This window comes from Ranitomeya imitator, chromosome 1 (genome assembly GCF_032444005.1).
Source record: "Ranitomeya imitator isolate aRanImi1 chromosome 1, aRanImi1.pri, whole genome shotgun sequence".
Lineage (NCBI taxonomy): Eukaryota > Metazoa > Chordata > Amphibia > Anura > Dendrobatidae > Ranitomeya > Ranitomeya imitator.
In genome coordinates, this window is record NC_091282.1 from 895,041,251 (window position 1) to 895,056,078 (window position 14,828).

Sequence of the window (14,828 nt, forward strand, 5' to 3'; positions counted from 1 at the left end):
TAGCCACCAGGTCATATCAGTGTGGCCTCTTAACCACCAGGTCATAACAGGTATGTATGCAGTATTTTTCTATATAGATGTCTAAATTGGTATTACTTGGTGCAATAGCTAGATTGGTACTTTGATGAAGATGCTAAATTATAATTGCAGTTATCCTCAGTAAGCTTAGCTAGTATGACTTGGTACAATAGCTGAACTAGTATTCTAATAAAGCTGCTAGGCTAAAGTTGTAAATGCCTTCAACAATGTATTGTAAGTCCTTCTCTACAATCGACTATCTATATAAAAATTTCTATGCTCTGCTCAATGTGACAGGACATCTTATGAGATATTCCTTTTAGGAAGATGATTTTAATTTACTACACCCTTGCAAATCCTAATATAAAAGGTGTATTTAGAATATATTAGAAGGAGATATTCTACATATCCTATTATGTCCACTATGTGCAGACAAAGGCAGAGAATCTAATGCCATCATACATCCATTACTTAAAAAAACTATCCCTCGATCAAAACTGTGCCGCTAATTATAGACTTGTCTCTAATCTTCTCTTCATCTCTAAACTCCTCGAACGCCTGGTCTACTCCCATCTTACCCGCTATATCTCAGATAACTCTCTTCTCAACCCTCTTCAATCTGCTTTCCGCTCTTTACACTCTACTGAAACTGCCCTCACTAAGGTCTCTAATGACCTACTAACAGCTAAATCTAATGGTCACTACTCCATGCTAATTCTCTTGGATCTCTCCGCAGCATTCGACTCTGTCGATCATCAGCTCCTCCTCACTATGCTCCGCTCCATCGGCCTCAAGGACACCGTTCTCTCCTGGTTCTCCTCCTATCTGACCGATCCTTCACTGAATCTTTTGCTGGTTCCTCAAAGATCAGTCCTAGGCCCCTTCCTCTTCTCTTTGTATACTGCCCCTACTGGACAAGCAATCAGTAGATTTGGTTTCCAGTACCATCTCTATGTTGACGACACCCAATTATACACCTCTTCTCCTGTTATCACGCCGACCTTTTTAGAAAACACCAGTGATTGTCTTACCGCTGTCTCTAACATCATGTCCTCCCTCTATTTGAAACTGAACCTGTCAAAAACTGAACTCCTCGTGTTTTCTCCTTGTACTAACCTACCTTTGCCTGACATTGCCATCTCCGTGTGCTGTTCCACCATTACTCCAAAGCAACATGCCTGCTGCCTTGGGGTAATACTTGATTCTGAGCTTTCATTCACCCCCCACATCTGATCACTGGCTCGCTCTTCTTATCTGCATCTCAAAAACATTTCTAGAATTAGTCCTTTTCTTACTTTCGACTCTGCAAAAACTCTTACTGTTTCACATTCTCGTCTGGACTATTGTAACGCTCTACTAATCGGCCTCCCTCTTACCAAACTCTCCCCACTCCAATCTGTCCTGAATGCTGCTGCCAGGATCATACTCCTCACCAACCGTTACACCGATGCCTCTACCTTGTGCCAGTCATTACACTGGTTACCCATCCATTCAAGAATCCAGTACAAAACTACTACCCTCATCCACAAAGCACTCCATGGCTCAGCACCACCCTACATCTCCTCTCTGGTCACAGTCTACCACCCTACACGTGCCCTCCGCTCCGCTAATGACCTCAGGTTAGCATCCTTAATAATCAGAACCTCCCACTCCCGTCTCCAAGACTTTACACATGCTGCGCCGATTCTTTGGAATGCACTACCCAGGTTAATACGATTAATCCCCAATCTCCACAGTTTTAAGCGTGCCCTAAAAACTCATTTGTTCAGATTGGCCTACCGCCTCAACGCATTGACCTAACTATCCCTGTGTGGCCCATTCAAAAAAAGAGAAACTTAAACCATAATCAGGTTTCTCGCATCATGTTCTCATACACTTTATACAGTTAATAGCCCTCTGTGTCTGTCCTGCTACATACTTAGGCAGTTAACTGGTTCATGCAGCTTTACATGAACACCTGAGCCTTACACTATGGCTGGTCCAAATAACTAAAGCAATTGTTACCATCCACCTCTCGTGTCTCCCCTTTTCCTCATAGTTTGTAAGCTTGCAAGCAGGGCCCTCATTCCTCTTGATATCTATTTTGAACTCTGATTTCTTTTATGCTGTAATGTCTATTGTCTGTACAAGTCCCCTCTATAATTTGTAAAATGCTGCGGAATATGTTGGCGCTATATAAATAAAATTATTATTATTATTATTATTATTACCTTTCATATCCCCCGATTCCCCACCTTTGCTGAGAAAAAAACCTTTGTAATCTCTCCGTTGTCCTATGTAAATTACCCCGGTCTGGTACGATGGGCGGGGCCTATTTGCCATCTCTCCCCCGCTCCTCGGCGGTCTCAACGTAACGAGATCTGTGAATAGAACAGATCCCGTACAGTTTCTGCGCATGCGCATTGAATTGGCCTCTAGCGCCTGCGCAGTATGCTTTGACCAACTGTGGGCAAAGCATGAAATCATTATTGCGCATGCGCCAGCTTTTCACCCTATGCTCTGTGCCCCGGAAGTACTGCTGTTGAAATCTTGTGTTCCTGGACGCTGGTAACCTATGTATTAAACCCTGCACATAACGCTGGAAGTTTTTTTAAAATGAATCGTGTTTGGGATTTGCAAAGTTTTCCGGTGTCCAGCAAAACAAACTTTGCATGGAAAGACTTCCGGGGCACAGAACGTCATGGAAAATGCTGTTGGGCAAAACATACTGCGCACGCTCAAGAGGCCACTTCAATGCGCAGGTGCAGGAAAACAACGCCAACGCAGGAAAGAAGAAAAACAAATGCGTAGGGCAAGGCAGGCGGTGGGGAGAGATGGCGAATAGACCCCGCCCATCGGACAGGGGTAATTTACATAGGACAACGGAGAGATTACAAAGGTATTTTCTCAGCAAAGGTGGGGAATCGGGGGATATGAAAGGTACTGCTGTAATGCAGAGATCATACACAATTGAACTATATTTTTATCTCAAATCGAAAAAAAAGGGGTGACAGATTCCCTTTAAATGTACGGTCAGAGTTTGACAGTGGCATTTTAAAGGTTTACACCCATGAATGTTAGATGTAGGTCCTGGCTGTTACAGCCATGACCTGCCGGGTATGTGGTGCACTGCACAGACAGTTTTTGCTACATAATCTGAAAACAGCATGAGGTTGGGGTTATAACAGATTTCAGTGATTTGTTACATGTCAGGGTGTGTGCTATTGTTTACTTACAAAGAAGGGTGTATCACTAGGACATTATCATTGCTGTGACTAGTTTCCCCGCAGGCACTCATCCGACTAGCGATGGGCAGTCCAGCTCTTTTTGGTGTTACGGCTCCACTCACCAAAAAGAGCCAGCTCTTTTGGATCCTAAATGGGTCCCTATTAAATATGTGTTCACTATAGGAGAATGCATATTTAAGGTGACGTCAATATGGCTGAAACCCAGCCCACCAGTGGTCGAAACCATGCCCATGGGCAGCCAGCCAATTAACTTGATGAATGGGCGGGGTTTGTTTCAGGTTGGCGGGGTTACATCTGCTTGGGAAGTATACGCCCGATGAGAGCCATTAGGAGAATTTAGTGGCTCTCACTGGGGTGCTCTTTGTCTCGTATCGTTCACGAATGACCAATCACTACATCCGACCACGCACTATTCTGTGATAAGCAGCTCACTGTCAATAGAATATGTACATACAGAGCCTGATGTGGGCAGGAGCAGCTTTCTGAGCTCTGCTGCATTACTAAATCTAAAAACTCTGATTATGTCAGAACAGCTGCACCCAGTAATCTAAGTGATACATAGTTGGATTCAGGGTATCTTTGCCTACATCATGATGTTCTCAGATGAGATAGCAAAAACCTGCTGACATATTCCCTTTACGTAGGCATATTTCCATCCCAGCAAAACATCTTTTTTTTTTATTACATCCCCTATAGAATCACTTTTTGTGGTCAGTTTATTGCCATAATCTTTAATATAATATTTTAAGATAATTCACATTTTTCAAAACCTAGTTTGGACAGATTAAAATGTAGTGATATTAAACAATAATGTCATCATATAGTGTCATAAATTATTATATAATCACAAAAATCACCCAAAAACTACATTTCAATTCTTATCTACTAAATTTAGATTAAAATCAGCGCCGTGCACCTTACTTGTGATTGTGGCATTTTTGTAGGTCTCAGAAAAAGCCTCCTTAAGAATGGATTGTTCCTGAGCAGGCCACCGAGACCACAGCTTCAGCTGCACTGAAGAGGAGAATTTGCTTCCAGAACACACATCTGTTGAAAAAGAGAATTTCTTCATTACGTACAATTATAGAGGTTGTCCAGTGAAAACAAGCCATCACCTATCCACAGCACTAGATAGACGATCCTTTGTAAATCAGTGGGTATCCCTCTGCTGGGACTCTCACGGATCATTAGATCAGAGAATTTGTTTCCCAATTGGGGATCTTTTATCCCCATACAAAATGGTTGGACGCACCAACAGCAGCTCCAGTCATTTTCTATGGGTCTACTGGAGTGTAGCTCTCAGCAACTCCATAGGGAATGAAAGGAGCAGTGGATGAGCATGCTTAGTGCAGATTCATTCTAGCGGGTATAGAAGTTCCCCGTTCTGCCCATCAGTGCTTGTACCAGCAGGCAGGCCAGACCTGATAGACCTATGGATAAGTGATTTAAAAAAAATTAAATTAGTATGAGTCAAAAGCTAGCTTTCTTCATTCGCTTAAATATGTTGTCTACTTATGAATAAAAAATTATATCCAAGTCAGGGCCTTTATAAATGCTAGCCTTTTCTGTATTTCATGTTTAGCTCAGCTCCATTAAAGCACAGCTGTTTTTTACGGTTTTTTGGGAGGTCTTTTTTTGCAGTGATCACAGCAGTTTTTGACGCAACAAAAATATACAGTGTCAAAAGCTCGCTAAAAACTCATTGTGGGCACACAGCCTTACAATTGAATCATCTATACTTAAAAATGTAATCAATTCTTAATATTAAAACAAAAAGTCACCAGGAAGAATCATAATAATGCCTGCTGAACTAGAAAGCAGTGGTGTGACTTGAAGCTCATGGGTCCCATTGCAAAATTTCCATCAGGACCCCCACAACTCCTGGCCTTTAGGAGTATTGGTATTCACATATGGGTCTATGGTTTATTTGGTCCCCACTAGGCTCAAAGGCCCAAGTTGCGACTACCACCCCTGTACTTATTATAGTCACACCCCTGCTAGTAAGATCAACTACACATATTTAATCTGCCAGCATTGGTCAATGAAATGCAGGTAGCCAGAAGTGTAAGCTCCTGTCCCCCAGTCTAAAATCTTCAACAGGGCCCCTAGCTATCATTTAGAATACTTGTGGCACAGGTGCCTTTGGTCTGGGCTGCTACCTCTGGACATACCAGAAGTTATACATCTGCAGGTTTCAAAATAATGCAAAAAATATGCTACATCACTATTTTTATCAACCAATTATAAGTACTTAAAATGTAGTATTCAGAGTTAGTAACTAATTACAATTGACACTTTACAGGCATGCATTTTGTTTTTGAAACTCGTTTTATTTAAGATTATGCAACATAACAAGGTTACATCATAGAACAAAAGAACAAGCAGCATTTTTCATTGCTCGTTAATATTGTCTGGCAAAGTTAACCTTACCCTTAACATGCCATTGGTCTAATATACTGTATTAATCAAAAGCATAAGATACCCATGTCAGGCACCAAATATCACAAATTTTATCATGAGAGAACACTCCTTATCACTTGGGGACTAATGTGAGTCATAGGGAAGTCAGACCAAGGCTTCCTTATCAAATTTTTCAAGACAGTGTATATTTTTATATACCGCCATCTCATAGGGATCTGCAGTATTTACCACATTGACTCAGTTTGAAATTCTGTGGGGGTCTTCTATCCATCCATCTCATGATGAACAATGTTTCCTTGAGAAGAGTGCGAGGGTAGTGAGGCCAGGTCTCCTCATCAAGGATTCATTATAAACACATCTTAGGCCAAAGTGGTACAGGGGATTGTATGATCTCAATGAGGATAGCTATGACCTCTTTCCAAAAGTCTGCAATAGATGGGCAATACCACATCGGGTATATAAAATCTGCTGCCTCTTCCCCACACATGGCAATCAGCAGTGGTGGATCTACTGCCACGAACGGGTCATGTCCTCCTGGGAGATCTAGGGTTAGAAAATCACTATGTATTGTAAATTGCAGGTCTTCCATTTAGCCGGTGTGTTGGGGTTTCATATTAAATGAACGTTGTTTCCTTTGGTGCTGAGGAGGTTAACAACCCTTGCTATGCTGATTATAAACTTGCAGCTCCATCTCACAGCTGTTCCTGACCTGGTCATTATCTCTTCCTATAAAATCTGGTCAGACCTTCTCTTCCTTTACAGTGAAAGATTTGCTTCCCAGCTCCTTGGAGATGCAATGAAATGGAGATCGTTCTTGCTACTGGAGATTGTTGCATTCTGTTTTGGGGTGTATGCTTTCCTCATTGTCCTATTCCCATTTTGTTGGTACATTCCTATCCTTCCCAATATAACTCTATACTTTTAGTGAGTGTTTGAATGTTTGTTGATTTTTGTTATCCCTGTCTGTCTTATGTGTTGATACACTAGAATTCCTGTCCCAGGTCTCCTGGAGGAGGGGGAGGGGACAGCTTAGGGATTAACAGGAGAACAGAAAGGCTGGTGGCCCAAACCTCCTCACCTTAAGAGGTATCTTTGGAAAAAGGGATAGATAGGATCTCAGTCCTAGGGACGCTCCATGGCCCCTTTCCCTAATCATGAAGTCACAGCGTGACATCTCATTTTATATAACCTGCTAGGTGTCAGGTTGCATTGATGGACTATATACATTTGGACTAGCTTGTTATTAATTGCCCATAAAACATATTATGGGGAGGTCAAGGCCTTGCTCCAATCGTCCTTTGATAGGGAGGGTATTACTGTTCTCCATTTGGCCTCAAACAACAATGATGATGAGGAGCATCTCCAGTTTAGTAACTGGGTGTATGAAAAGGAATCAACACCTTGGGTACCTAGCCCCATAGAATCCCATCCAGGGGGTATGAGGATATTAAATCATTTCCTAACTCTTGTAACTGGGTATTTAGGGCATATATTTGTTGCAGATACTTAAAGAAAGCAAGTCTGGCAACTTGATCAAGTTGTTGACATTCATCAAAAGAATCAAGAACACCCTGGATATATACCTTTGCCAGTGTCTTGACCCCTAAGTTCGGACAAAATTGAGCATCTTGGCAATACAGCAATTCAGAAAAATGCCATAAGGGGGACTCCGCTAATGTGTCTTTGAATTGAAAAATATTTTTGGTGGCTCTCCACACTTGAACAGCAAATGTGTGAAGCTGGCCAGCTTAGTATATAAAAAAAGTCAGAGTGCTGCACCTGCCTCATCCGTGGACCGCTGAAGAGTGGTCAGCTTGAGTATTTGTCTGTTTGAGCCCCATATGAAGGATGCCAAATGGGAATTGATCATGGCAAAGACTGTTTGTGGGACTATGAAGGCTGAATATTGCAGAACATATTGGAATTTAGATAGGACTATCATTTTAATAATATTGATTCTCCCAGCTATTAACAGTTGGAGGGCTTCCCAGACTAAATTTCTACTGCAGGTATGACAAAAGTGGGGTTATATTTAAATCACTGAGTTGCATGCGATTTCTTGCCAGGGGTATACCTAGATATTTAAAATGGGATACTATTAGTAACCTGCAGAATGCATCCCGTACTTTCCACCCCATGGTGCTGTGAGTTAATAACATGGATTTCTGACAGTTAATTTTTTGACCAGACAATCAGCCAAATTCAATCCCATCCATTGCCAAAGACTGTGTAACCCTTGGGCTGGCCATAAACAGGATTAAATAATCCGTGTATTACCCTAAGCGGTCCCTCACAGTAACACACTTTAATTCCTTGATACCCTGCAGTTTGACAGATACAGACAGACATGGCAATGGCAAACAAAAGGATGGGGGGGTAGAGAGCAACCCCGTCTATTCCTTCTGCCCAAGGGAATCAATGAAGACATAAAACCATTAATCAGGACCTTGGCTTTCAGATACATGACCAAAATCCCCCTTCTGAAGCCTGGTAAAAAGCCAAATTGTTGAAGGGCCTTCTCAAGGAAGGACCATTTAACCAAATCAAATGCTTTAGCAATATCCAGAGATGCCAATGACCAATCTTCCTGTCCTTTCAAACCCAAATGTGCAATTACCTGTGCTTGCCTTATATTATTGTATGTAGACCAACCCAGAATAAATCTGCACTTGACTGGGTGAATAATTTTGTGAATTACTTTATTTAGCCTATTCGTTAGAATTTTGTTCAAAATGTTATAAACTAAATTTAATAAGGATATATGTCTATATCAGTCACATTCTTGGGCAGGCTTATCTGGTTTTAGTATTACCCTGATATTGGCATCATAGAAATACTCGGGTAGAAAGCCGTGTTGCAGTGAGGAATTATATACGGTATTTTTCTGAGGAGGAAAATAGAAAAAAATTGAAGCAAAAAATGTGGTCATAACAGACTGTTGTACGGGAAGGGGGTCTCTGATGCTGACATTGTTTTAGGTATAATATCCCCCAATTCTGTACCAATATCCCCCATCCTGGAATATATGGCCCTATACTTTTATACATCCCCCTTCCCCATCCTGGTATACATGGCCCCCCATCCCAATCCTGGTATACAATGCCCCCCAATCCTGGTATACATGGCCCCCTCATCCCCATACATGGTCCACTCATTCACATCCTGTGCCATGGTGCTGTTTGCATGCACCGCAACCGCCATATTGAGCACGCTCTACCCAATACCATGCATTGACGACTATACAGGTATTATTAATGCGCCTCCCACCACCCACACCATGCCATTGTGTGTCCTTTTAATTTCTAACCACACTGTATTCACAGCAATTTATTTATGCTACCTTGAACTGGGGATTCTCTTCTTTCTTCATTTAACCCATTGTTCAAACCCAATCCAGCAAGAAACATTGACGTAATGAGTAAGACCCAGGATGGGTCGAAACGTCTGTAATGTAGTAGTCACTTTGCATTACAATTTTTTTTCCCCTTGCTCCTCCATTGTTTCTTGGACTTGAATAAAACATTTTTTTGCATCACCTAATAAAAAGAGCGGTCGGTGAAATTTGACTACTTTCTGTTGGCCAGTCATCTGCCTCTTTAGGAGTGGTAAAGAAATGGGCCTGGTTTCCATCAACCACTTGTAAATGAGCCAGGTATACTATAGAGTCAGGGCCGATTTTAGGCAAAGTGGGGCCCTGGGCAAAAGTTTAAACTGGGGCCCCAAATGCTCACATATTGCACCATCACACAGAAACATTTCTGTTGTATTTACAAGCACTAAGTTTAGGCTGGTAAACGAGCGTGATCAGCAATATTGAAGTAGTTTGATGCTTGTTTCCCGGCCTCTTTAGGGTATGTGCACACGTTCAGTAATTGACAGTGCTTTGGACGCAGCTCAGGTCCGCTGAGTCCAAAGCACTACCGACTATTGAACGCAGGTAATCTGCATGTGTTCATTGAATCGTGCAGAATCATTGCGTCCAATACATTGTATGGATGAAATTTATCTTGCAGGGGCTCGGGTCTTCGCAAGATAAATAGACATGCTGCGGTCTGGAGATGCGCCGCATGTCCTTCTCTGTGGGTGAGCCGTGGGTATCTGTGTACACATAGTCGGCATGAGATTTCTTGAAATACCATCCACTATGCTGTAACATCTGGACACTGCACAAGTATGCAGCATCCAACCCGCATTGTTTACTGACCGTGTGCACCTACCATTACTCCAGCTGAGTAAGAATAATTGGTACAGAAAGTCCTCGATACAGTATAATGCAGGTCCCATATAGTACATATAGTAAAAAGCACTCCCCATGGTCCTTGATAGAGTATACTGCAGCTCCCCTCAGAGCATAATGTAGTCCCCTCATAGAGCATAATGCAGCCCCTTCAGAGTATAAAGCAGCCCCCACAAACACACACAGTACAGTACCCCCACACACAGTATAATGCATCCCCCCACACACACAATATAGTGCAATCCCCACACACAGTATAGTGTAGCCCCCACACACACAGTATTGTGCAGCAGACACACACAATAATGCATACACACAGTATAATGCAGCAGATACACATACACACACACACACACACAGACACACACAATGCTTGCCTCTCCTCGTTCCCTTGCTGCTCTGGCTTCTGCAGAACGTCTCATCATCTCCACTGGTGGCACACGCTGCTGAGTCAGAGGCAGAGTGATGGGAGAGGGACTATCATCTGACGCTCTATCCTCCACCACTGCTTTCAAACATATCGCCATCTATGATGCTGATGAGCTGAATGTGCTATGCGGGGGGTGACACTATCAGCGGCACACCACTAGCTGAGGGCTCCTAATTCCAGCCCTGCATAGAGTATGGTATCTGGAATTCTCGCAGGCAATGTTTGATGGTGATGAATGTGGCTCTTTGCTCCAGTAATTGAGCAGAAAAGTCCAGAAAGATGGACACTTAGGTATTGTCAAACCAAATCTCTCCTTTATGTCTAGCCATGCAGAGTGTGGTGTCTCGATCCCAGAAATTTAGGAGTCTGGCCACGAGTAGACTGGGTGGTGCCCCTGGAGGGGGGATGGTTTGGCAGGCACCCTATGAGCATTTTGCACAGCAAGGGGCAAGGAGAAGAGTGCATCAGGGAATAATTTTGTCAGGTCGCTGTCCCTCTGGTCTTACAGGAAGTCCGATAATGCAGAGTTGATTCTCAAGTCATCTGCATTTTAACACCAAAGCTCTGACCTCCCAGTGAGGTCTCCTATAACATTAGGCATCCCTGCTGTGAGGTCACCTTAAGGCGATATCCATTCCTCCACCTCAGACACCCTCGATCTCAGCTTCTGCATATCATGTCGGAGTAGGCCCAAATCAATACTAGATGCAATAGCGGATAGGAGTTTATCAGATACCTGTTTCAGAGTCGCATCCACCTCCTGCATCTGTTCCTCTGGGGGTGCCTGTTTGTGTTTCCTGGAGTCTGATGGTGGGTCTGGAGGGGCATGCTGGTGTATCCTTCTCGTGGAGTATGTCGGGCAAATTCTTTCATTACATTAATAGCAGAATTTCGAGTTGCGTTTAGGAGAAATAATGTTAAAATCTAGTACCCAGCAAGAGTGTATCACAGGAATTTAGGAATGATGACACACTCAGAAGTTACCAAGACAGAGTCGTCAATGACGACGTAGCCACACCTCTTGTTAGTTTATTAAAAAAAATATGGAGAAAAAGTACTCCAAATGAGTGAGCTCAAGTTTTACAGTATTAGAGCATACAGTTTATGGATAGATGGTTAGAGTAAGGAAGAGAGGTGATGGCAAGCAGTATATGCCCACCTCAATACTGTGTAGTAAATTGGAGCCCTTTAATTGTTCAGATTCATCAATAGCCAGGTGCTAGATAAACGCACGATTAATTACAGGATTGATTCAAGTCCCAGGCAGATGCTTGGGCTTTACAGAGAGCTGTGAGTACAGGACTGTATTTAGCTAGTCAACCCAGAGATGGAGAAGGGACAGCTATCCCAGCACCTGCAAGGTCACCAATTCTCCCTCAGCCAAAGAGTTTTCTGTCCTTATCTTATTTCCTGAGAGGCAACAGTGATATTGCTAGCACTAGGCAGTCCAGCACCAATTTCCAACTGCACCACATCCTGGCGCCTAGCACTTGTGGGGCGTAAAGGGAACACTATTACTGTCTAAACATACTATGAAGATTAATATGATTGATATGGGGCAGGAAAAGTTGAAAATAATGTTTTGGGAGCTACAAAGTGGGGCACTTTCAGTATAATGCAATAATACTGTTTGGAACACAATATAGAAGTATCTGTTTGGCATTTTTCGGAGGAGGGTGGCATTATCTGTCGACCATTCCCTCCTGCTACAGATTCTCTCATCTCTTGGCATCACAGACTTGGCCCTATCCTGGATCTCATCATATCTAACCGACAGAACATTCAGTGTCTCCCTCTCCCACACCACCTCCTCACCTCGCCCCCTGTCTGTCGGTGGTCCCCAAGGCTCAGTTCTAGGACACCTTCTCTTCTCCATCTACACCTTTGGCAAACTCATAGACTCCCATGGTTTGCAGTATCATCTCAATGCCAATTACACTCAGATCTACCTATCTGGACCTGACCTCACCTCCTTACTGACCAAAATCCCACAAGGTCTGTCTGCTATTCAAGCCTTCTTTTCTGCCCGCTTTCTAAAACTGAACATGGACAAAACAGAATTCATTATCTTTCCCCCATCTCACTCTACCTCTCCACCAGACCTATACATCAATGTCAATGGCTGCTCACTTTCCTCAGTCACACACGCTTGTTGCCTCGGGGTGAATCTCGACTCTGCCCTCTCTTTCAAACCACATATCCAAGCCCTTGCATCCTCCTGCCTTCTCAAACTCAAAAATATTTCCCGGATCCGTGCATTCCTTGACCATGAAACCACAAAAACGCTAGCGCATGCACTTATTTCCCACCTCGACTACTGCAACATCTTACTCTCTGGCCTCCCCTCTAGCACTCTGGCACCACTCCAATCCATCCTACATCCTACTGCCCAACTAATCCACCCGTCTCCCCGCTATTCTCCAGCCTCTCCTCTCTGCCAAGCCCTTCACTGGCTTCCTATAGTCCAGAAGCTCCAGTTCAAAACCCTAACTATGACATACAAAGCCATCCACAACCTGTCTCCTCCATACATCTGTGACATGGTCTCCTGGTACTTATCCACACGCAACCTTCGACCCTCCCAAGGTCTCCTTCTCTACTCCCCTCTTATCTCATCTTCCCACAACCGCATACAAGACTTCTCCCGTGCTTCCCCATATTCTGGAACTCTCTACCCCAACACATCAGACTCTCACCTAGCACGGAAACCTTCAAAAAGAACCTGAAGACTCACCTCTTCTGACAAGCCTACAACTTGCAGTGATCCTCAATCTACTGTCCCGCTGCACGACCAGCTCTACCCTCTCCTAGTGTATCCCCACCCATCCCCTGTAGACTGTGAGCCCTCGCGGGCAGGATCCGCTCTCCTTCTGTACTTGTGTGTGCCTTGTTTTGCTCATGTTTATTGTACTCGTCTATATTTGCCCTGTATTCACATGTAAAGCGCCATGGAATAAATGGCGCTATAAAAATGTATAATGGCATTTGTTTCGTAGGGCCTATATCTTTGTTGCACTAATTGTTATAGGAAAAAAGGGATGTTTTTATTTGTTTGCTTTTTTTAAGTCTCATTTATATTTTCCCTATTGGAAAAAATGTAACAGAGAAAGCTATGAAAACAAAAAATAAAAACAAACCTCTAAAAAAATTGGGAAACTAAATGAAAAATGAAAATAAAAAAAATACCATATTTCATAGTGGTGCTTAAACATACATTCATTGTCACCTCGCTTTCTATTTTGGAGGTTCCAGGTAATATTTTCTTCTATTGATGCATTTTGTGTTGGATCAAAGTAAAGGAAGTCTGATTTTGTTCCTCCAAATCTTAAAAAGGCAGGAGAAAGCCCTCTTGTTAAAGTGATAAGTTTTTGGGACCTAAAAGACATAATTCAGAATTATATGGTCAGAAAGGTTTCTTGATAAGTGCATAACAAAGTAATGAAAGATATACAGTATTTAAGGCGGAATCTGGGAGCAGCTTAGATATTCAGATATTGGCAGGAATGGTGTACTGGGGCCTTCTGCAGGCAGCCTGCAGTTTTTTCTTCCTCCCCGCCGGCAGCCTCTTTCTGTTACTACTCCGTCCTTACCTCTAATCCGTCTTTATGCTGTACTTTTAGTCCTCTCATTTCAGTTCAATTCTCCTTTGAGAGTCAAGAGTTCATTATTTTGTTTGCCGCTGGCTCCACTCTCCGAATACAGGGTCACTCACCCTGGCGTATAACCCGGATGAGTGCAAGCCGATATAAAAAAAAATGTATTGCACTAGGACCCATGTTATTCAATTACAAATCTACATATTTTTTCTCAACTGTATTCAGCATGGGAAAAAAAAAAAATCATACCATGGTGCGATTTCACTCCAAAATCGGCACAGTGCGAGAAAACATATGGTTACATAACAATTCTGTAACATAGAAAACTGTAACTAGTCCTGTAAATGATTATTAGCGGCTAAGTAAAAAAAAACAACTGATTGCATACGGACAGCACACGAATGACAAGGGAGAAAAATATCGTACCACTCTCTTGGATGAGGATAGGACCGATTTTTTATACGTTTGTGAGCCCTAAAGAGCATTTTCATTTTTTATGTTGTTCATTATATAGGATAAATATTAGATTTTTTTAAAGTTTAGACTTTTACTGATATAGGGGAGGTAATTTTAAATTTATATTTTTCTGTGTTTTCATATTTTAAAAATATTTAAATTATTCTTTTCACTATTTTAGTTCTATAGGGGAATTTTGAATTTAAAATAAATTTGGTTATCTAAGAATTGAGTCTGTCATTACACAAATTGCATTTTTTCAGTTCACATTCGTCACAATACCTGAAAGGTTTCCTGATGCCAGCTAATTAAATAAGAATCCTGAAGTCTTGTGCACACCTTGCTTATTCGTGACTTGCAGATTTAAATCTGCAGCAAGTAAGTTCTTCAGCGTTTTTTATGCAGATTTCACCCATACTAATGAGTGGGAAAAATCTGCACCA

At 42.4% G+C, this 14,828-nt stretch overlaps 1 protein-coding gene across 6 annotated transcripts in view; it reads right to left on the bottom strand.

Annotated features, from left to right (window-relative positions):
- Positions 1-14,828, bottom strand: part of HPSE (heparanase) — a 90,891-nt gene that overhangs the window by 64,317 nt on the left and 11,746 nt on the right. For 3 of the 6 annotated variants that reach the window (XM_069743248.1, XM_069743245.1, XM_069743250.1), the window contains exons 2-3: positions 13,548-13,708; positions 4,167-4,292 (exon numbers count right to left, since the gene is read on the bottom strand). In XM_069743248.1, the coding sequence (XP_069599349.1) occupies positions 4,167-4,292; positions 13,548-13,708 (287 nt within the window). The remainder of the gene's footprint in view (positions 1-4,166; positions 4,293-13,547; positions 13,709-14,828) is intronic. The other 3 variants (XM_069743246.1, XM_069743249.1, XM_069743251.1) reach the window with 2 other exon arrangements.